This window comes from Mytilus californianus, unplaced genomic scaffold (genome assembly GCF_021869535.1).
Source record: "Mytilus californianus isolate M0D057914Y unplaced genomic scaffold, xbMytCali1.0.p SCAF_10, whole genome shotgun sequence".
NCBI lineage: Eukaryota > Metazoa > Mollusca > Bivalvia > Mytilida > Mytilidae > Mytilus > Mytilus californianus.
Genome location: NW_026262582.1, coordinates 15325486 through 15347841, shown reverse-complemented (window position 1 = coordinate 15347841; position 22356 = coordinate 15325486). Strand labels below are relative to the sequence as shown.

At 35.9% G+C, this 22356-nt stretch overlaps 2 protein-coding genes across 3 annotated transcripts in view; both read left to right on the top strand.

Moving 5' to 3' along the window:
- Window positions 1-22356, top strand: part of LOC127717671 (transient receptor potential cation channel subfamily M member 1-like) — a 314087-nt gene that overhangs the window by 263049 nt on the left and 28682 nt on the right. The window lies entirely within an intron of this gene.
- The window catches only part of LOC127717677 (nicotinamidase-like), a 165781-nt gene continuing 143493 nt past the window's right edge, over window positions 69-22356 (top strand). The window contains exons 1-6 of one of the 2 annotated variants that reach the window (XM_052223423.1): window positions 69-171; window positions 3289-3569; window positions 18303-18466; window positions 18878-19031; window positions 19601-19687; window positions 21294-21527. In XM_052223423.1, the coding sequence (XP_052079383.1) occupies window positions 155-171; window positions 3289-3569; window positions 18303-18466; window positions 18878-19031; window positions 19601-19687; window positions 21294-21430 (840 nt within the window). In that variant the 5' untranslated portion in view covers window positions 69-154 and the 3' untranslated portion in view covers window positions 21431-21527. Of the gene's footprint in view, window positions 172-3288; window positions 3570-18302; window positions 18467-18877; window positions 19032-19600; window positions 19688-21293; window positions 21528-22356 lie in introns of those variants that run through there. The other variant, XM_052223424.1, reaches the window with a different exon arrangement.

Here is a 22356-nt window from a genome sequence, read left to right as displayed (position 1 = left end):
ATTATGTAATTCCTCTCCGTACAAGATATCTATTACTATTTCCACGTTATCAAATTTACCTGCGGGAGCCTCCGAGAATTTAAGTGTATACGATACATACATCCACAAATCAGAAGAATGTTAAATTATCTAGTTACAGAATAATTTGGACATTATGATATCACCGTGCTGGTAAGAGTATACTTGTTACATGCTTACTTTTTTTCAGAATATTTTTTATTCAATGCAAAAAAACTTGAAAATTACTAATACAAGTATAGTAGGGTCTGGAATGATATGGGATCCTTAATTTCTGTATTCTTTCATTTTTTATGCCCATCATTCTCTATTCTTTATATGTATCGCACATTATTTTCTATTCTTTATTATTTAGCACCCATTCATTTTCAGTCCATTCTGTACAATTAAGCACCCCATTATTCTCAGTCTATTCATTATATTTTAGCATCCCATTATTTTCAGTCCATTCTGTACATTTTACAACCCCATTATTTTCTATTGTTTATATCTTATCACCCCATTATTCTCCGAGTCTATTCTTTATATTTTAGCCCATTATTCTCTATTCTTTATATTTTAGCACCGCATTATTTTATACTTTTTTATATTTTAGCACTCCATTATTCTTAATTTTTTAAGTTCTTTTTTCCTTTTTCTCTATTCTTTGTTTTTATTGCCCATTAATCTATTCTTAAGTTTATATTTAAGGACCCCATCATTCTCTATTCTTAATATTTCATCCCCCCTACAATTCTCTATTCTTTATATTGTAGCAACCCATTATTTTCTATTGTTTCTTTTTCTCTATTCTTTATTTCCCCCCTTTATTCTGCACTTGTTGCCCATCATTCTCTATTCTGTAAACCCCTTCCGAACCCACATGTAGAGGAAGCAAGATTCTATTTTTAAACTTGAAATTTGGAATTTTGGATTTTTTTTCACCTATATCATTCTGTTTATTCTATGGTAAGAAATTATGTACAGTTCAAAAGTTAAGTTTTAAATTCCAAATTACATAATGGATGTTGGCAATTCTAGATGTTCACGAAAATCAATAAAAACAAACTATCATAGGCCGTGTCAGTTTATTTGTTTTTGCGTCTATATAGCTTTTTCTGTAATCAGCATAGTGGTACCTAATTATTTTATATACCACAGTTATTCTTTATACTTTTGAACCCGGTTATTCTTTATACAATTTGCTCATGCATTTTCTCTATTCTGTAAACCCCATCCATATGAGTTTTCTGATAACCGGCAATAATGTACGCTTAATGTCGTTAACACTGCAAATGAATTAAACAGAGACCATCACAGTCTTCAAAACAAAATTCACCAAAAGAACAAATGCTGTTTGTTACATGTACGACAATGTAAACAATCCCTGACGTGGTTCCCGACATTCGGAAGTTTGATACATGTACGACAATGTAAACAACCCCTGACGTGGTTCCCGACATTCGGAAGGTTGATACATGTACGACAATGTAAACAACCCCTGACGTGGTTCCCGACATTCGAAGGTTGATATAGGTACGACAATTTAAACAACCCCTGACGTGGTTCCCGACATTCGGAAGGTTGATACATGTACGACAATGTAAACAATCCCTGACGTGGTTCCCGACATTCGGAAGGTTGATACATGTACGACAATGTAAACAACCCCTGACGTGGTTCCCGACATTCGGAAGGTTGATACATGCACCACAATGTAAACAACCCCTGACGTGGTTCCCGACATTCGGAAGTTTGATACATGTACGACAATGTAAACAACCCCTGACGTGGTTCCCGACATTCGGAAGGTTGATACATGTACCACAATGTAAACAACCCCTGACATGGTTCCCGACATTCGGAAGTTTGATACATGTACGACAATGTAAACAACCCCTGACGTGGTTCCCGACATTCGGAAGTTTGATACATGTACGACAATGTAAACAACCCCTGACGTGGTTCCCGACATTCGGAAGGTTGATACATATACCACAATGTAAACAACCCCTGACATGGTTCCCGATATTCGGAAGTTTGATACATGTACGACAATTTAAACAACCCCTGACGTGGTTCCCGACATTCGGAAGGCCCAGGAACGTGTGATGAGGTTTAACGTTTGTTCAAATTCCCCCTTTTCATTTTTGATACAACTTATTATATAAAACAAATCAGTACAGGAAAAGCAAACATATGTACATAGGGGCCAGCTGAAGTTCGCCTCCGCGGGTGCGGGATTTTCTCGCTGCGTTGAAGACCCTTTGGTGGCCTTCGGCTGTGTTTTTTACTCTTTGGTCGGGTTGTTGTCTCTTTGACACATTCCCCATTGCCATTCTCTATTTTACATGTATACAATTATGTAAACAAATATGTATAAACATGATCAAATATTTACATAACTTCCTCTATTATGACAATTTAACTTAAAACTTATAATGTGTTGATAATTGTATTCATGATTGTATAAATCGTTGAAATGTATCTTGCTTTTTGTTTATTTTATTTCAGAATTTGTATAGTCAGCTATAGTTAATTTTAGATTAATGGAAATTGATGTTGTATGATTTTATTTTAGATACGGTTAGGATTGAGCTTCCCCGCATTAATTCACATCAGGACGATTTTTCAAAAAGTCTGTTGCTTTACTGAAATATGCAAAAGACATGCTTGTTCTTAAAGCTTGAGGTTGCAACAACATATAATTTTTCGTATGTCTAATGTTTTTTTTAACAAAATCATAATATTTGTCAAGGACTCAACATCTTCAGTTTAGGAAAGAATGAATAATTGTAAATAAAATGGTAAAACAGTACTTAGTAATAAAAAGGACACTCAACGGGTTAAAGCTAAAGACATTTTCAATATCAGTGAAAGTATGTTCTTAAACTGAATTTTACTGTACATATTGCTGTGTGTTTGTTTATTCCACATTGACTAGAGGTATAGGGGAAGGGTTTAGATCTCACAAAACATGTTTAACCCCGCCGAATTTTTGCGCCTGTACCAAATCATGAACACCTGGCCTTTGTTAGTCTTGTATGTTTTTTTTTTTTTTTATATTGGTTCATTTATATGTCTCTGAGTTTAGTGTGACGTTCATTTTCGCATAACTAGTACACTTTTTTTGTTTATGGGGCCAGCTGAAGCCCGCCTCCGGGTGCGTGATTTTTCGTTGTGTTGAAGACCCATTGGTGGCCATGGGCTGTTTTCTGCTCTTTGGTCAGGTTGTTGTCTCTTTGACACATTCCCCATTTCCATTCTCAATTTTATCTGATATATATTTAGGTTATCCGCTCTAACATTCCTCTTGCTGTTGGATTTAACCTGTGCAAGACAGATAGCATTATTGATTATTGATGTCCAAAACTGTTTCCTACCTGGTGGAAGTCTAGCGGTAACAGAAGGAGATAAGGTTATACCAGTGATAAACAATATCCGGTTGGAATATAAAGCAGACATTTCATTGGTGGCTTTATCACAAGACTGGCATTGTAGTGACCACATCTCGTTTGCGTCTCAGCACAAAGGTGCCGGTCCAGTCATTCGGCTTTTGTATGATAAATCAGGTAACAATCAACAGATCTTACTGTAAAAGAGGGGCGAAAGATACGAAAGAGACATTCAAACTCATAAGTTGAAAATAAACTGACAACGTCATGGCTAAAAAAGAAAAACCATCAGACAAACAATAGTACACAAAACACAACATAGAAAAATTAAGACTGAGCAACACGAACACCACCAACTGGGTGTGATCTAAGGTGCTCCGGAAGTTTAAACAGATCCTGCTCCACATGTGACACCCATCGTGTTGCTCATGTTAGAACAAACCCGGTAATAAGTCTAATTCAATAGGTCACATTCGAGAAAAAAGGGGGGGGGGGCAGGATTGTAGTTACGATATTAGGAACATATCCGCTATCATCTGTGAAACGGATAATTCTTAACGAGCAACCAACTCGTGATTACGTCCGTAAAATTTACGAATGGAATATTTCAACTTCACCACTTGGAACTCTTGGTTTAATAGCTCCCCTGTGATCAGTAACCCTCTATCAAGGAAATCATGATAGGAAATACAAGCCCTAGAATATCGTATCAACTTGGAGATATATACTCCGTATGCAGGCACTGCTGGAATGTTTCTACATAGAAATGGAAAGCTCACATTTTGTAAGCTAAAATCATCTCTTTTATTGTATCGTTTTAATCACGTTCTATAATTGTTAAGGAAATATCAAGCTTCTCAATGATCAAAATAAGTGTTTCTAAAACTGCTATATATCCAATGAAAATTTTCCAATGAAGTGTGTGGTTGAAGTTTTTTGAAATTTTTATATTTTTGTCAAAGGGTCAAAGTAAATATTTTGTCAACATTTTATGAAAATTAAACGAGCCAAATAATCTTATTCAAGGTGTTTGGTACCACCTTAACACGAGATCACAATATGAACCCTCAATCATCCTTGATCCGAAGTAACTGAGTTCACCATTGCTCTTTGATTGAGTAAATTTTCTTGGTAGACTGTAACAGTTAGAATCTATATGAATCCTTTAGTTATTATCGTTTAGTTAACTTTCAATGGTATTTCTAAATGCTGTGTTGCAATGTTGAAACATCTTGATACCTTTCTTAAAGTGAGGGAAAAGAACGATACTGTGGTTCTAATCAGATTCATATTCAACACGAGGATAAGGATACAAAGGGACGCAATCCAAAATTGCTAGTCGAAGAAAAAAGATAACAGAATGACTAAAGAAAAAGAAAGAATTGAAAAACAACAGTCCATTCAACGCTTCAGAGTAACATTGGGAATGCCAAACCCTAAACCAAAAAACCGGAAATGAACTCCGGAATAATAAAACGTTCCTTCACACCCGTCACGCTACTTAAGAAATAATTCATGGGGCTTGAATATATCGTGATTTTACCACGGGTTGGCACTTTACGGCATAAAGGGAAAACCCGTGGTAAAGTCACGATATATTCAAGCCCTCGTGAATTATTTCGATTCTAATAGGACAAATACGGCAATTCTTTTGGATCGAAGCGCTCTAGGTGAAGGCAAATATTTGCCGTTCCCATAAACAAACGCACTATTCAATTGACGTAAAAGAACAGAGCAAACTGAATTAGTGACATGCTTAAACTATTTACAATAATGTATTTAAATAGGTTTGGATGAATTTTATTTATATGTCTAATATGTATAAAAAAATTGGATTATAACACATTTAAGCATCGTTGTGTACGTTTCCTTGTTGTGATGATTTCGGTTTCACATGCGTGTATTTTCCCGTAAAATCCTCATATTCTTACGTCATCGTTGTATGACGTCGGGTAGCTCATTCATAAAAAAGCATAAGACGTTGGAGTACGATCGGAACAGCCAAAACAATATATTCATATATTGAGTGTACTCAAAGCGCACGAGGATAAAAGCTTATGTGAACGGTTACTGCCAGTCACCACCTATAAAAAAAGTAGTGTTGCATATATCTACGCGTATGATCATATACAATTTTATAGGTGCCTGCAGGTCACACCATATTTTATCTGTATCAAATGTGCCTGCAGGTCTCACCAAAAATGTATCTGGACAATAGGTGCCTGCAGATCACATCACTTAAGATCTGTAACATAGCTTATCATTTGAGTCTGCAGGTCAGACTGCTTATTATCTGTACCATAGCCTATTATATATGCCTGCATGTCTCACTTTGATTTATATATCTGTATGGTAGGTGCCTGCAGGGCACATCACTTTAGATTTGCACCATATATATAAAAGGAAGATGTGGTATGATTGCCAATGAAACAACTCTCCACAATAGACGGCCTAATTTAAGTACAAAATAATAAACGAAAAACAAATATGAAACACAGCAACAAAAAGTAAAATCACAAAAATACTGAACTCCGAGGAAAATTCCAAAAACGGAAAGTCCCTAATCAAATTGCAAAATCAAATGCTCAAACATATCAAACGAATATATAACAACTGTCATATTCCTGACTTGGTACAGACATTTTCTTACGTAGAAAATGGTGGATTGAACCTGGTTTTATAGCTAGCTAAACCTCTCACTTGTATGACAGTCGCATATAATTCCATTATGTTGCCAACGATGCGTAAACAAAACAAACAGACATAATAGGTAAAAATGTCAAAAATACAGCAGTCAACATTGTGTTAAAATCTTAATCACTAAAAAAAACAAACAAATATGTAACAAAGAAGCACAAAATGGCATATAGACCGATCACATTAGCATAAATTAAAGACAAGAATACACAAATTTACCATAGTACAATAACACGATGACGGGATGTATAAGTACAGAGCTACTTCATATATGTAACAAAGAAACATAAAAAGGCATATATAGACAAAGCACATTAGCAAAAATGAAAGACAATAATACGAGAATAATTGTATCATAAACAATAATGACAGAATGTACAAGTACCACAAGTATCTTAATCACAATAAAAACAAACAAACATTTAACAAAGAAGCACAAAAAAGCACACATCAAATTTAACAACCTCATTCATTGCTCCCTTATATTTGAATTTCATTTAAGTATGTCAAATCCACCAACGATTGAAAGATCTTAAGTACTAGGAGCGAATGGCCAGATTAACACTGACTCTAACGTAGAATCGCGCGTTTGACGTCAGAATGTAAACGTCACACAGGTAAAGATATAAAATAATATTGTCGTTCAAAGTATGAAAATAATATAGTCTATACTTCTTTAGGCATATCCTCTGCAGAATGTAAATTAGAAGTTACCTTTCCTTCTTGCAACTGACAAATGACAACCACTGAATTACCGGTTCCTGAATTGGGACAGGCACTTACAGAATGTGGCGGGGTTAAACTACTTGAAGGCGCCAACCCTCTCATAACATGGTATCGTGGTGTAACAGTAGAACATAATAACAAACTATAAAAACAGTTGAAAAAGGCAGGTCACATCAAATAAATAGAAATAGAAAAACATCTTACAAAACACAAAGTGGACGTTGATGGTTACTTGTTCATGCGAATAACAAAAATACACTAAGTACAGATCTGAGAGTACTCGCCTATCACAGGAGCCTGAGGGTCAAACTGCTATGCATTAGTACCATAAATGCATGCAGGTCACATCACCATAGATCAAAGCCTAAAATGGGTGTCTGCAGGTTTTACAGCTTTTTAACTGTACCTTAGCCCATCAGAGGTGCCTGAAGGTCACATCACCATAAATCTTCACTATAGTCTAGCATGGGTGACTGCATGTCACATTGCTTATTTATCTGTACCAAAGACTATAATAGGTACATGCAGGTCACATCACCATAGATCTGCACCATAGTCTATAATAGGTGCCTGTCGGTCTCTTCACTACAGATCTGCACTATAGCCTATCATAGGTTCCTGTAGGTCATACGACTGTTCATCTGCACTATAGCCTATCATAGGTTCCTGTAGGTCATACGACTTTTTATTTGCACCATAGCCTTTCATAGGTTCCTGTATGTCACACGACTTTTTATTTGCACTACTGCCTATCATAGGTTCCTATAGGTCACACGACTTTTAATCTGCACTATAGGCTATCATAGGTTCCTGTAGGTCACACGACTTTTTATCTGCACTATAGCCTATCATAGGTTCCTGTAGGTCACACGACTTTTTATCTGCACTATAGCCTATCATAGGTTCCTGTAGGTCACACGACTTTTTATCTGCACTATAGCCTATCATAGGTTCCTGTAGGTCATACGATTGTTTATCTGCACTATAACCTATCATAGGTTCCTGTAGGTCATACGACTGTTCATCTGCACTATAGCCTATCATAGGTTCCTGTAGGTCACACGACATTTTATCTGCACTTTAGCCTATCATAGGTTCCTGTAGGTCATACGACTGTTCATCTGAACTATAGCCTATCATAGGTTCCTGTAGTTCATACGTCTTTTTATCTGCACTATAGACTATCATAGGTTCCTGTGGGTCATACAACTTTTTATCTGCCCTATAGCCTATCATAGGTTCCTGTAAGTCACACGACTTTTTATCTGCACTATTGCCTATCATAGTTTCTGGTAGGTCACACGACATTTTATCTGCACTTTAGCCTATCATAGGTTCCTGTAGGTCATACGACTGTTCATCTGAACTATAGCCTATCATAGGTTCCTGTAGTTCATACGTCTTTTTATCTGCACTATAGCCTATCATAGGTTCCTGTAAGTCACACGACTTTTTATCTGCACTATTGCCTATCATAGTTTCTGGTAGGTCATACGACTTTTTATTTGCACTAAAGCCTATCATAGGTTCCTGTAGGTCACACGACTTTTTATCTGCACTATAGCCTATCATAGGTTCCTGTAGGTCACACGACTTTTTATCTGCACTATAGCCTATCATAGGTTCCTGTAGGTCACACGACTTTTTATCTGCCCTATAGTCTATCATATGTTCCTGTAGGTCACACGACTATTTATCTGCACTATAGCCTATCATAGGTTCCTGTAGGTCACACTGCTATTTAACTGTATCTTATCCTATTATAGGTGCCTGCTGGTCACATCACATATATCTGCACCAAATGCTATCATAGGTATTGGCAGATCCCATAGCGTTTCATCTGTACCATAGTCTATAGGTGACTGCAGGTCATACAACTTTTTATGTGTACCATAGACTATCATTGATGCCTGCAGTTCATACTGATATCTATCTGTTTATAGTCTTTCTTAGGTTCCTGCAGGTCACATTCCTTTAATTCTGTACCATAGTCTATCATAGTTGCATGCAGGTCAAACCACCATAGACTGCATATAGCCATTCATAGGTGCCTGCAGGCCATACAACATTTTATCTGTACCATACTGTATAGCGGGTTATTTTCGCGGGGTGTAAATATTCACTTATTTTCGCGGATAGAACAAAATCGCCAAAATAAATTCCGCCTATTCAAAAGTGTACATGCAATTGTATTGATAAAAGTTTTGAATCCGCCAAAATAATACCCGCAAAAATATTTCATATACCTTATTCAATGAAAATCACGAAATTTTACACCCGCGAAAATAATCCGCTATACGGTAGCCTAACATATGTGCCTTCAGGTCACATAACCACAGATCTGCACCATAGCCAATCATGGGTCTATAATAGGTGCTTGTAGGTCACTTCACTATAGATCTGCACCATGCATAGCCAATCATAAGTGCCTACAGGTTACATCACCATATATGTGTACCTAAGCCTTTCATAGTAGCCTGCAGGTCACACTGCTATTTATTTATACCATAACCTATCATAGGTGCATGTAGGTCACACAGTTTTTTCTATCATATTCCATCATAGATGACTGCCAGTTATCATAGATTCCTGTAGGTCACACGACTTTTTATCTGCACTATAGCCTATCATAGGTTCCTGTAGGTAACACGACTTTTTATCTGCACTATAGCCTATCATAGGTTCCTGTAGGTCATACAGCTTTTTTTTCATATTCCATCATAGATGACTGCCAGTTATCATAAGTGCCTGTAGGTCACACAGTCTTTTGTATGTACTATATCCAATCATGGGTGCATGTAAGTCACACCACTGATTTGTGTACTGTATCCTTTTATAGTGCTTGCAAGTTTATTATAGGTGCATGTAGGTTTCACCGCTTTTTTATGTTCCATATCATAGCATAGGTGCCTGCAGGTTAAACCAAAAATTATCTGTACCATCATTGCCTTCAGGTCATACTTTTATTCCTATGTAACATTAGCCTTTTGTAACTACCTGCAGGTCACACTGATATGTATCTGTACCAGAGCACATCATATGAGACTGCAGGTCACGTCACATAGATCTGTATCATAGGTGCATGCAGGTCTTATTCTCATAGATCCTTACCAGAGTCCATCATAGGAGCCTGCAGGTCACATGATTGCTATGTAAATGTTACATAGCCTATACTCGGTGTCTGCAGGTCACACAACTTTTATCTCTAACATAGCCTATCATATGTGACTGCAGGTTACACTGATATTTATCTACACTTTTGCATATTACAGGAGCCTTCAGATCCAATCCCAATATAGATCTGTATCATATGTGCATGAAGGTTGAATCCTATAATACAATATGGATAAATACCATGGTGTCTTACATGCACCTATGATAGGAAAAAAAAAATAACAGAACTATAATATGATATTGAAATGACATGGTGACCTATAGGCACATATGAAAGAATATGTAAAATAACAGGGTGATTTACAGCCCCCTATATTATGATATTATGGATAAATACCATGGTGATCTACAGACACCTATGATAGGATATGTAAAATAACAGGGTGACCTACAGACACATGTGATAAGATAATATAAATAACAGCGTGACCTACATGCACCTGTGATGAGATTTTGTAAATAACATGGTGACCTACAGGCACCTGTGATAAGATTTTGTAATTAACAGGGTGACCTACAGGCACATATAATGTGATATGGAAAATAACGAGGGGACATACATGCATTTATAATATGACATGGTAAACAACAGGGTGAGGTATACGTACAAGTACCGTTGAAATTATTGGCAAAGATCAAAAGCAGTGTGATATACAGGCACCTAGGATATAATATGGTACAGATCAATAACAGGGTGGCCTACAGGCAATTTTGATAATTAAATAGGATATGGTAAAAATTAACAGACATATAATCTTCAGCAACTTTGATAGGATATGAGAGAGACTAAAATAAGATTATCTACAAGCACTTTTCATTGGAAATGGTACAGATCAAAAACAAGGTGACCTACATGCGCTTTTGAAAGGGTATGATACAGACCAATAGCAATGTGACCTCTTGCACCTTTGATATGATAATGTACAGATCAATAGCAAGCTGACCAATAGGCACATTTGAAATAATATGGTACAGATCAATATCAGGGTGACCTACAGGCACCGCAGATTATTATGGTACAGATCAATAGCACGGTGACCTACAGGCACCTAAGATAACTATGGTACAGATCAATAGCAGCGTGCCCTACACGCACCTCGAATAATTATGGTACATATCAATTACAGGGTGACCTACATGCAATTTTGATAATTAAATAGGATATGGTTAAAATGAACAGACATATAATCTTCAGTAACTTTGATATGATATGGGAGAGACTAAAATAAGATTACATACAAGCACTTTTCTTTGGAAATGGTACAGATCAAAAACAAGGTGACCTACATACGCTTTTGAAAGGGTATGATACAGATCAATAGCAATGTGACCTCTTGCACTTTTCATATGATATGGTACAGATTAATACAAGGGCCACCTATGGGCACATTTGAAATAATATGGTACATATCAATATCAGGGTGACCTACAGGCACCGCAGATGATTTGGTACAGATCAATAGCAGGGTGACCTACAGGCACCGCAGATTATAATGGTACAGATCAATAGCAGGGCGACCTACAGGCACCTCAGATGATTATGGGACAGATCAATAGCAGGGTGAACTACATGCACCTCATATAATTATAGTACAGATCAATAGCAGGGTGAACTACAGGCACCGCAGATGATTATGGTACAGATCAATAGCAGGGTGACCTACAGGCACCGCAGATTATAATGGTACAGATCAATAGCAGGGCGACCTACAGGCACCGCAGATGATTATGGGACAGATCAATAGCAGGGTGACTCACAGGCACCGCAGATGATTATAGTTCATATCAATAACAGGGAAACCTACAGGTACTGCAGATAATTATGGTACAGATCAATAGCAGGGTGTCCTACAGGCACCTCAGATAACTATGGTACAGACCAATAGCTGTAAGCAGTGTGCCCTAAACGCACCTCGAATAATTATGGTACATATCAATTACAGGGTGACCTACATGCACTTCAGAAAATTATGGTACTCAGATCAATAGCAAGGTGACCTACAGGCCCTTCAGAAAATTATGGTACATAACGATAATCAGTAAACTGTCATTTGAAGAGCTGAAAGACATCTGCATTTTAATGTATTTTATGCAATGAACAAAGGAAGCTATTAAAGGAAGCTATTAAACCAAGAGTTCCAAATGGTGAAGTTGAAGTCATCCCTTCGTAAATTTTACGGACGCCATTACGAGTTGGTTGACATTTATGGAATATCCGTTTCACAGATGATATCGGATATGTTCCTTATGTCGTAACTACAATCCCGTTCCCTTATCACGATTGTGACCTACCGAATAAGACTATAAACCGAGTTTGTAATAAAATGAGCAACACGAGGGGTGCCACATGTGGAGCAGGATCTGCTTACCCTTCCGAAGCACATGAGATCATCCCCAGTTTTTGGTTGGGTTCGTGTTGCTTAGTCTTTAGTTTTCTATGTTGTGTTTTCTGTACTATTATTTGTCTGTTTGTCTTTTTATTTTTTAGCCATGGCGTTGTCAGTTTATTTTCGATTTATGAGTTTGACTGTCCCTCTGGTATCTTTCGTTCCTCTTTTATATAGTATTTAGTGCCAACTGCATTATACCTAGACCGATGTTACAAAAGACAACACTTTTGATAGGAATTGGTATCGATCAAAAATAAGGAAACCTATATGCACTTTTGAAAGGGTATGATACAGATCAATATCAATGTGACCTCTTGCACTTTTCATATGATATAGTACAGATCAATACAAGGGCCACCTATGGGCACATTTGAAATGATATGGTACAGATCAATATTAGGATGGCCTACAGGCACCGCAGATGATTATGGTACAGATCAACAACAGGGTGAACTACATGCACCTCATATAATTATAGTACAAATCAATAGCAGGGTGACCTACAGAAAACTCAGATAATTATAATACCGATCAATAGCAGGGTGACCTACAGGCACCGCAGATGATTATGATACAGATCAATAGCAGGGTGTCCTACAAGCACCGCAGATGATTATGGGACAGATCAATAGCAGGGTGACCTACAGGCACCGCAGATGATTATGATACAGATCAATAGCAGAGTGTCCTACAGGCACCGCAGATGATTATGGGACAGATCAATAGCAGAGTGTCCTTCAGGCACCGCAGATGATTATGGGACAGATCAATAGCAGGGTGACCTACAGGCACCGCAGATGATTATGGGACAGATCCATAGCAGAGTGTCCTTCAGGCACCGCAGATGATTATGGGACAGATCAATAGCAGGGTGACCTACAGGCACCACAGATTATAATGGTTCATATCAATAGCAGGGTGACCTACAGGTACCGCAGATTATAATGGTACAGATCAATAGCAGGGTGACCTACAGGCACCGCAGATTATAATGGTACAGATCAATAGCAGGGTGACCTACAGGCACCGCAGATTATAATGGTACAGATCAATAGCAGGGTGACCTACAGTCACCGCAGATAATTATATTACAGATCAATAACAGGGTGACCTACAGGCACCGCAGATAATCATGGTACAGATCTATAACAGGGCTACCTACATGCACCTCAGAATTATGGTACATAGCAATAGCAAAGTGACCTACAGGCCCTTCAGAAATGGTACAGAACGATAATCAGTAAACTGTCATTTGACGAGCAGAAAGACATCTGCATTTTATGCAATGAAGAAAGTTTTATAGTATTTAGTGTCAACTGCATTATACCTGGACCGATGTTACAAAAGTAAACATGTTCCACATTTATGAAGATGTTGGTACTGTGATGCTGTTATCTGGTTACTTCATCAATGTGCCTGGAAGTAACTCCGGTGGTACATGTTAACCCGACATGTTTACCATTATACAGCTCAGAACAGAACAGTTGTTTGAATCGGGCTATACAAGAGCCTTGATATAATGTAATTATACTAATGCAAATGTAGTTAAAAACATATTGATGTAAAATTATAGAAAATTAGATTGGCAGAAAAAAAAAACCTAATTATAATTATTAATTAAAAATATAAAAGATCTGACACCTAACCATACTAGTCATGACACGAACAGTTCAATCTTCCGACCGTGGGAGAGCTGTATAGCCAGTCAAGGTCGTTTAAAACTTCCATCATCATCATCATCATCATCATCATCATCATCATCATCATCATCATCATCATCATCAGTTCATTCAAAACCTTCGTGGACCTCCTATGACACCCATATAAAGTCCTTTTACACGACGCCACTCTTTGACATCATGGATTACCCTAAAAAAAAGGGGAAAACACTGCAACTTTCAAGGAAGGAAAAGGAAACTAAAAAAACCTTTTAACTCAGTTCACCTGTTGATTTAGTTAACTTAAAAATATGCCCCTGTAGATTTTTTCTGGATTCCAAATTCGGTTGCTGTACACTAAACAAATACCTATTTTCCCGAAATAAATAAGTACACAGATTTGATTTTGTTGATTTTTTTTTAACAGTCCACGAGCTTGATTTCGATTTGTCTTGAGGTAAATTTTATGACCATCTTATGACTATCATATGATATGTCATAGAATGTAAATCATAGCTGTCAAAAGATAGTCATATCTATGATGCTTTAATGATAGTCAAAAGTGAAAATATGTTACTATGAAAATTATAATTAATACTATTCTTATCTTATACGAATATTTCATATTTTTTCCAGTATAATGAACGCGATGAACATAAAAATTATATATGAATAGGAGTTAAAATCTGAGTTGATAATTTGTTTAAATTTAATGGTTAGAACTTCGTGTTCATGTATTATTATAATGAAGTGTTATCTAATTAGGAATGCTTTTAATATTTGGTATACATAGAATGCCTGTGCAAATACGTCAATGAACTACTATACAAAGAAAAAATATCATAAATATTTATTAAAAATAATCATTACAAAGAAAAGGATTCCAAATTGTACGTCGCAGGACATTCAAATTTTAAATGACGAAGTGAAGAAGAAATAAATTTTTACTATTTAGTAGATTAAGCGACAGAATAAACAGTGCCAAAAAGAGAGCAAGAGAGGCTGCATGCAGAAACGGATGTTAAAAGAGAGGTCAGGGCCTCGCCCCCTATGAAGCTACACATATAGTTTATGTATAGACTTTTAGCATATATCACTCCAAACGATGCCTAGTTTGGGCCCCCTTTTTTCACAATCCTAGATCTGATTCTGCATGTTGCATGAGCAAATAAGAAAATGTGTGATGTCGTAACATTTATGACAATCATAAGACCATCATAAGTAATGTCCCGAGGTGTCTTAAGTGTACGATCAAAGTTATGAATATCATGACTTGAGACGCCATCAAATACATATCTTATGACATGTCCTTAAACCATTGTAAGACATGTCTTAATCATAAGATACTTTTGAAAACCATGCTTCATGGCTTGTTTTTCAATTTCCTCCGTGTCCCTCATATAAATAATTGCAAATTCATGATACCCTACGTGAACAGATCTACAACATTTTAAAAGTTGCAATTGGTGCTATGTAAATGTGACCTACAGTCACCTATCATTTTGTCTGCTACGACTGTAAATGGTATTTAAATATTTCCAATAAACTGTAATTTTCAACGTATTACTAAGAGGATAATAAAAAAAAAACATAGCACTTTTTTATTTTACCGCACATATATGCTCAAATAGTTTTCCTTTTAGATATTTAGATCTATCATTTTTGTTGGGACTACATTAACTTGCGTATACACTTTTCGTAGTGCAACGGTTTTGACGTTGGGTGACTGGCAGTAACCCTTCACATAAGCTTTTATCCTCGTGCACTCAAAGCGTATGAAGAACGTCATGTTAGAATCCGAATTATAAATCCATTGCAGATACGGATCCAAGCGTCAAATAATTTACGTCCTAAAATGCAAAGCGTGGACACATGAACTGTATTTTAATCAGATTAAGGCCTTCAAAATAGAGTAAAAACGGGCACTGTAATTTAAAGACGGTCCTTAGCACCGGTCTGAGCAAAATTCTCACTATATTCTCTCCAACGCTGTTACGACTAAAGAAATGTTGATCTCTTATCATATAATGCTTTTTCTATGGTATTTTAAACGCTGTTTTTCGAGGCTGAAACATGTTGGTACATTTCTTGAAGTGAGAGAAATGAACAAAATTATATTAAGGTTTCAAGGGGACACTTGGTAATTTTTTTTTAAAGATATAGGAAGATGTGGTATCAGTGCCAACGAGACAACTCCATCCAAGTTACAATTTATAAAAGTAAACCATTATAGGTCAAGGTACGGCCTTCAACACGGAGCATGGGCTCACATCGAACAGCAAGCTATGTCGGTTAAAACCTTTTTAAGATACGACTTCTATCGTCAAATTATTGTACGTCCTAAGGGCGCTACCATTTGATATTTATGGGGGGGGGGGGGGGGGGGGGGGGGGCTATGATGAAATTTGAAAAAAGGCAGGACAGGAGTTCTGAGTAAAAAAAAAAAGGCAAAAAAAGGCAGGATGACAATTTATGTAAAAAAAAGTCAGGACAGGAACATGTTCATTTCAAAGAGGATCGAAATTTCAATTGACCATTTGCTGCCATATTTCACGTAGGAAAACGATTATCACTTTCCTGGTGCAGTTAATAATTCTAGTAGATAATTATATGAACCCTGTGTGTTGTTTTCGACAGCAAAATGTTATGTTTTTGACATGATGGGGTGATTAAATAATATACATGGCAGTTTTATGTTTACGAAGAAATTTTTATCAAAGTGTTTCCTATAATTTGAGTGATGGTGAATTGTTTCGTTAATACTTCAACCTTTAATTGTCCCATACTTAAAAATCTTAAAATGCTCAAAGTACTTGTACATCTCTCTTCATTATTAACTATACTGTGAAGATTCTATTTCCGTTTTTAACCGCCCTTCCTAATTTCAGCACAGTTTTATTTTAAAATTCAATATATGCGGTTTTTCTTCAAGTACATGTAGCAGAAATTATATTTTTTTAATCGAGTTTAGACATGTAGATATACATGTCTGTTTTTTCATGTGTTTGATCTAAAAGCAATAATCTCATTATGTTATTTATTTCCAGACTAACCCTTCCGGGGCACTTGCTGGTTGACTCTCTGGTTCACTGCCTGGTAATTTACGGAGTTCATGTAGCTCACTATGTAGTTCTTTGTATAAAATGTTACTGTTTACATATTTCGACCCTTGGTACCTTTCCTCCTTTTTATGGAATATTACAGTTTATGTTCCCTGACAAAATTATTGATATCAGTTAAAGCTGTCAAGAAAGATAGTGATTGATCACTAATTGCTTAACAGCCAGACTGAGTGAGTGGCAAATATTTGATGCATATTCCGAATTGATTGCTGATTTCTTAACATCCAGTGGCACATATTTTATGCATATTCGTTCTGAATAGGATGAATTTTTGTCAATGGACGTTAAGCAATTAACAATTAATCAATCCGAATATGCATGAAATATTTGCCACTGGACTTCAAGCAATCAGCAATCAATCAATCAGAATAAGCATGAAATATTTACCACTGGACTTTAAACAATCAGCAATTAATCAATCCGAATATGCATGAAAAATTTGCCACTGGACTTTAAGCAATCAGCAATCAATAAATCCGAATATGCATGAAATTTTTGCCACTGCATGTTAAGTAATCAACAATCAATGAATCCAGGATGCTACCGTGTCATTGTTTGACATCTAAGATTCCCATGCAAACAAACGAAAAAGATGTAAAAGATAGAATTATAGGGTATGCACCCGACCAATTAATGAGAGAGTAGCAAGCAACCTAACGACACAATAAAACAATCGATACACATGTGTCTATATACAGCATGTCAAGCTATAAATCCCAAGTCCCAAAGACAACCCAACGACATCGATACACATATGTCTATATACAGCATGTCAAGCTATAAATCCCAAGTCCCAAAGACAACCCAACGACATCGATACACATATGTCTATATACAGCATGTCAAGCTATAAATCTCAAGTCCCAAAGACAACCCAACGACATCGATACACATATGTCTATATACAGCATGTCAAGCTATAAATCCCAAGTCCCAAAGACAACCCAACGACATCGATACACATATGTCTATATACAGCATGTCAAGCTATAAATCCCAAGTCCCCCCAAAAAAAGCTGTGATAACAGTTGTTCGTATTTAAATCTTTCTTAGTTTTGGTGTTAATTCGTTGTTTTGTTTACGTCGACTTGTGATTTCAGATTGCCTTTCAATTTATTCATACTTTTTTATATATTCAACTAGGTTCCCTATGTGATGAAAACAACAATTGCACTGAAGTGGCATACAATCTTACACAACACCTATGGCCCGATCATTGTGTTATAAACACTTCATCAGCTAACTTTTCACTTAGCTTGACTCAAGAGCCATCTGACATTGTTATTAGAAAAGGATATAACTGTAAGGTCAGTACTTTATAAGTTGTATGTGCTAATTTATCCATAACAAATATCATAATCTCACGTTTATGAGGGCGAAATATGTGAACAAACGGAATGTATTATATCTGTAAAGTAATTGAAATCTTGCTGGCAATCTCATACTCCAACATCACAAATGTTGTATGCTTCCTATATATATATGTTATTAACAGGTCGCTTTCGACATCAGTTTTCAATTTGGTTAAGAGACAGAAAACAGACGACTAAATTATGTTCATGACATTTTGTATCAAGTTTTTATGGTAAGACATAAACACAACAATAACAGTAAAAATACAAAAAAATGAAACATAAAAAATATAGAAAAATAAAAACAATCAAAAACATGCGAAACACGAAAAAAAATCTACATCTGCTTTTCTTGTGTTTCTTTAGGTAGATTCTTATTCTGCATTTTACGACAATGGTGGTTTCCGTCATACGGAATTGCACGATAAGCTCCAGGAAGCCAGAATAGACGCTTTAATCATAACAGGACTGGCACGTGATTACTGTGTTTACTATACAGCAATGGATGCTAAGAAACTAGGTATATGTGATTTGAAATTTGTTAATAAAGATGTTTTCAAATGTGCTGTTTAGATCCTTTTTGGTGTATGTTTTGAGTATTTGCGTATTCAAACTCTTTTTCATTTTCTGATGGAGGAGGATCTAGATGACCTTACATTTGTAGTTACATGTGCATATTAACACACCTTACATGTGTATTTATATGTAGTAGCATGTATAGACTAGATATAAACTAGCCAAAGGTTAGGAAAGGGTAGGCCCCTTCAAACAGTTTTAATCCCGCCACATTTCTGTATGTGCCTGTCCGAAATCAGGAGCCTGTGATTCAGTTGTTGTCGTTTGTTGCTGTATATCATTTTTTCGTTCATAGTTTTGGACATAAATCAGGCTGTTAGTTTCTCGTTTGAATCATTTTACATTTGTCATTTCGGCGCCTTTTATAGCTGACTATGTAGTAATGATTTTGCTCATTATAGAAGGCCGTACTGTGCCCATTGGTTGTAAACTTCTTTGTCATTTAGTCTCTGTTGGAGATTGTCTCATTGGCAATCATACCACATGTTCTTATTTTTCTTATTTCATCTGCAGGATATGAAACATACGTTGTATTAGATGCAACAAGACCAGTGACCAAGGCAACAGGGGATTCTGCGGTAGCTGATATGAAAGTAAAAGGTAACGTTAAATGCTAACCTATAATTGATTAATGCTTTATGTGATTAATATACGCATGAACACACGGGTTTTACAATACCATTGAATGTTCCTAATCGGAATATAGATCATCACAGTGCGTTTTACTTTTTCTAGTCCCTTCCAATAAACAGAATGAATGCGTTGATCCAATTTGTACGGTGAAGCGATTGACGGATATTTTTTCATATTTATTCATATCTAAGCATACAAATGAAATTTATTTGACTTTAGCAGGTTCTGATCGGTACTATGACAAATATTGAATTTCATTGTAAATTTCTGCATGGTAAACAAATATGAATGGCATCTGTTATGACATAACACAGAACACACAGGGTATATTTATACATTTGTAGCGGCCCTTGTCATTCTGAAATTAATGTTCTCATAAACGACCAAGTCGTTGGTATTCTCTTTTGAATTGTTTCTCATTTTGACATATCGAGGCCTTTTATATCCGATTATACGTTATGGATTTTGCTTATTGTTGAAGTCCGTACCGTGACCTATAATTACTTTTCTCTAATTCTTCGTCAATTTATCCCTTTCTGCACCCATTGTATAAAAAAAATTTAATCAACGTGTGGTTCGTTTGATCTCAGTTCTTCATTGGTTAAAATCCGATTATGACGTTGAATTTTCTTGCTTTCCTCTGAAATTCCTATTGTGACGGCATGAAAAAAGGCGACCATGCCTGATGACGTCACATAGAAAGAACACATCTTTTTGCAGATCATTCAAAAAGAAGGAATAAGTTTGCCTGCATATTGTTTGAAAATCATTAGAGAAACAGATTCCACCCCCAAATCTCGTGTGATACGATATTTATCCACTCTCGACAGTTAAATTTTAAATATTTAAAACGATCGGCGAGCCTCGCGTTTTAAATTTGAAAATTTAACTGTCTCGAGTGGATAAATATCGTATCACACTCGATGCAGTGGTAGAATCTATATATATCCACGTCATTTGGGCTCTTGATAATTGTATCAATCGCAATCACACAAATTTCCTTATTTGTAAAACAATTAACACTCAAACAACACTCATACGCGAAACGTACATACATTTTATGAGGGTCCTTCATTTCTGTATTCTTATTTTTAAGCCATTTTTTTCTATTCTTTATTTTTTTCGTACATTATTCTCTATTCTGTAAACCTCCATCCAGACCCCTTTATATAAATACATGATTGTGTACATCCTTTTCTTTAAGTGTTTAGTTGTATTAATTCTTACATGTACAACATCTTCTTCTTCTGATATCGACGACACACTTTTGAGATAGATTTTAACATTAACTTTTTAAATAACTAGCACTTTAAGCAAGTGACCATAATATTCTACTTGTCTCAAAAAGAAAATCACTTGTAAAAATTGTGTACCAGCTTTCAAAATAATTATCTGCCATTATCATCATTAACATGCTTGATCAAATTATTCAAATGAGTGGATTTGATGTTAAAATTGCCTCAAAATGTAAGGATGGATGTTTTTTGTTACTTTTTTTGACTGACTGGTAGGATTTGATATTTTGACTAAAATAACATTGAGCGGGCTATTAAATGATCTAATTATTTTTCAGGTATTCAGATTATCGAATCACCTGATGTAGCTACAGTAATTGCACAGTTGACCAGTGATGCAATACATTTACAGTCACCGTTTATAATTATGATTTCTATGATTTTATGTTTCATTAAGTGTGTCGCATGCATGTAGTAAATTGTGTATCTATTTTGTACATGCATGTAGTAAATTGTGTATTTTTTTTGTACATGTATGTAGTAAATTGTCAAATACAAATTGATTTACTAGAGCTGCATATTTGTCGGCCATTGCTTAAACCACTCAAATTCCCGTAGAAGTTTGCATCACGATTTAAAACATTTGACGTCATAATCTAAAAATGATTGTTGCATGACGACAAGAGGTTATTCGGACACAGATCTAGGGTCATTAATTTTCAGCTAAATACACCAGTGTAAATACAATGATCGAACGTATCATAAATGAGTACTTTTTGTCATACCTTAAAGCGGTGTACTTAATTGTTGTTGGGTATGCACCATTCGGCGCATGCTCAATGATTCCGTACCTAGATGAGGCAAATGAATCGTATTTCCAATTTTGACCTGAAGTGCTATTGATAGTTTTTTTTATTGCAAGTAGTTAATTAAATAAGATAGAGATCTAAATTTAGATAAATTTTATTTTTAAAATAGAAATGCTTCAGATATAAGACTAGTCTATTATTAAACATACAACATAAACATTATATTATAAGCTATATATATCATTATGATAAATAAATACAACCTGTCATTGAATTTATATTCAGTTGATAAATGCATCAGTTTACCCCTGTAAAACTTGGAGCAATATTACTTGTTTCCGTTTTTAGTCATCCATTAGGTCCTGATAATTGTACAGTGAAACTTCTCTAAACCGGCCCCTCTAAATACCGGTTCTCCCCTCATACCGGCCAAATCAAGGAAGTCTCGGCCGTTTTTTATTTAATTAAAGGGTTATGTTACCTTTAAAACCGGTCACTCCTATAAACCGGATACCGGCCGGTATATTTGTATTAAATATGTAATGTTGAATGACAATGTTGTTATTTTAAAGCAATTATATGAAAAAATGAG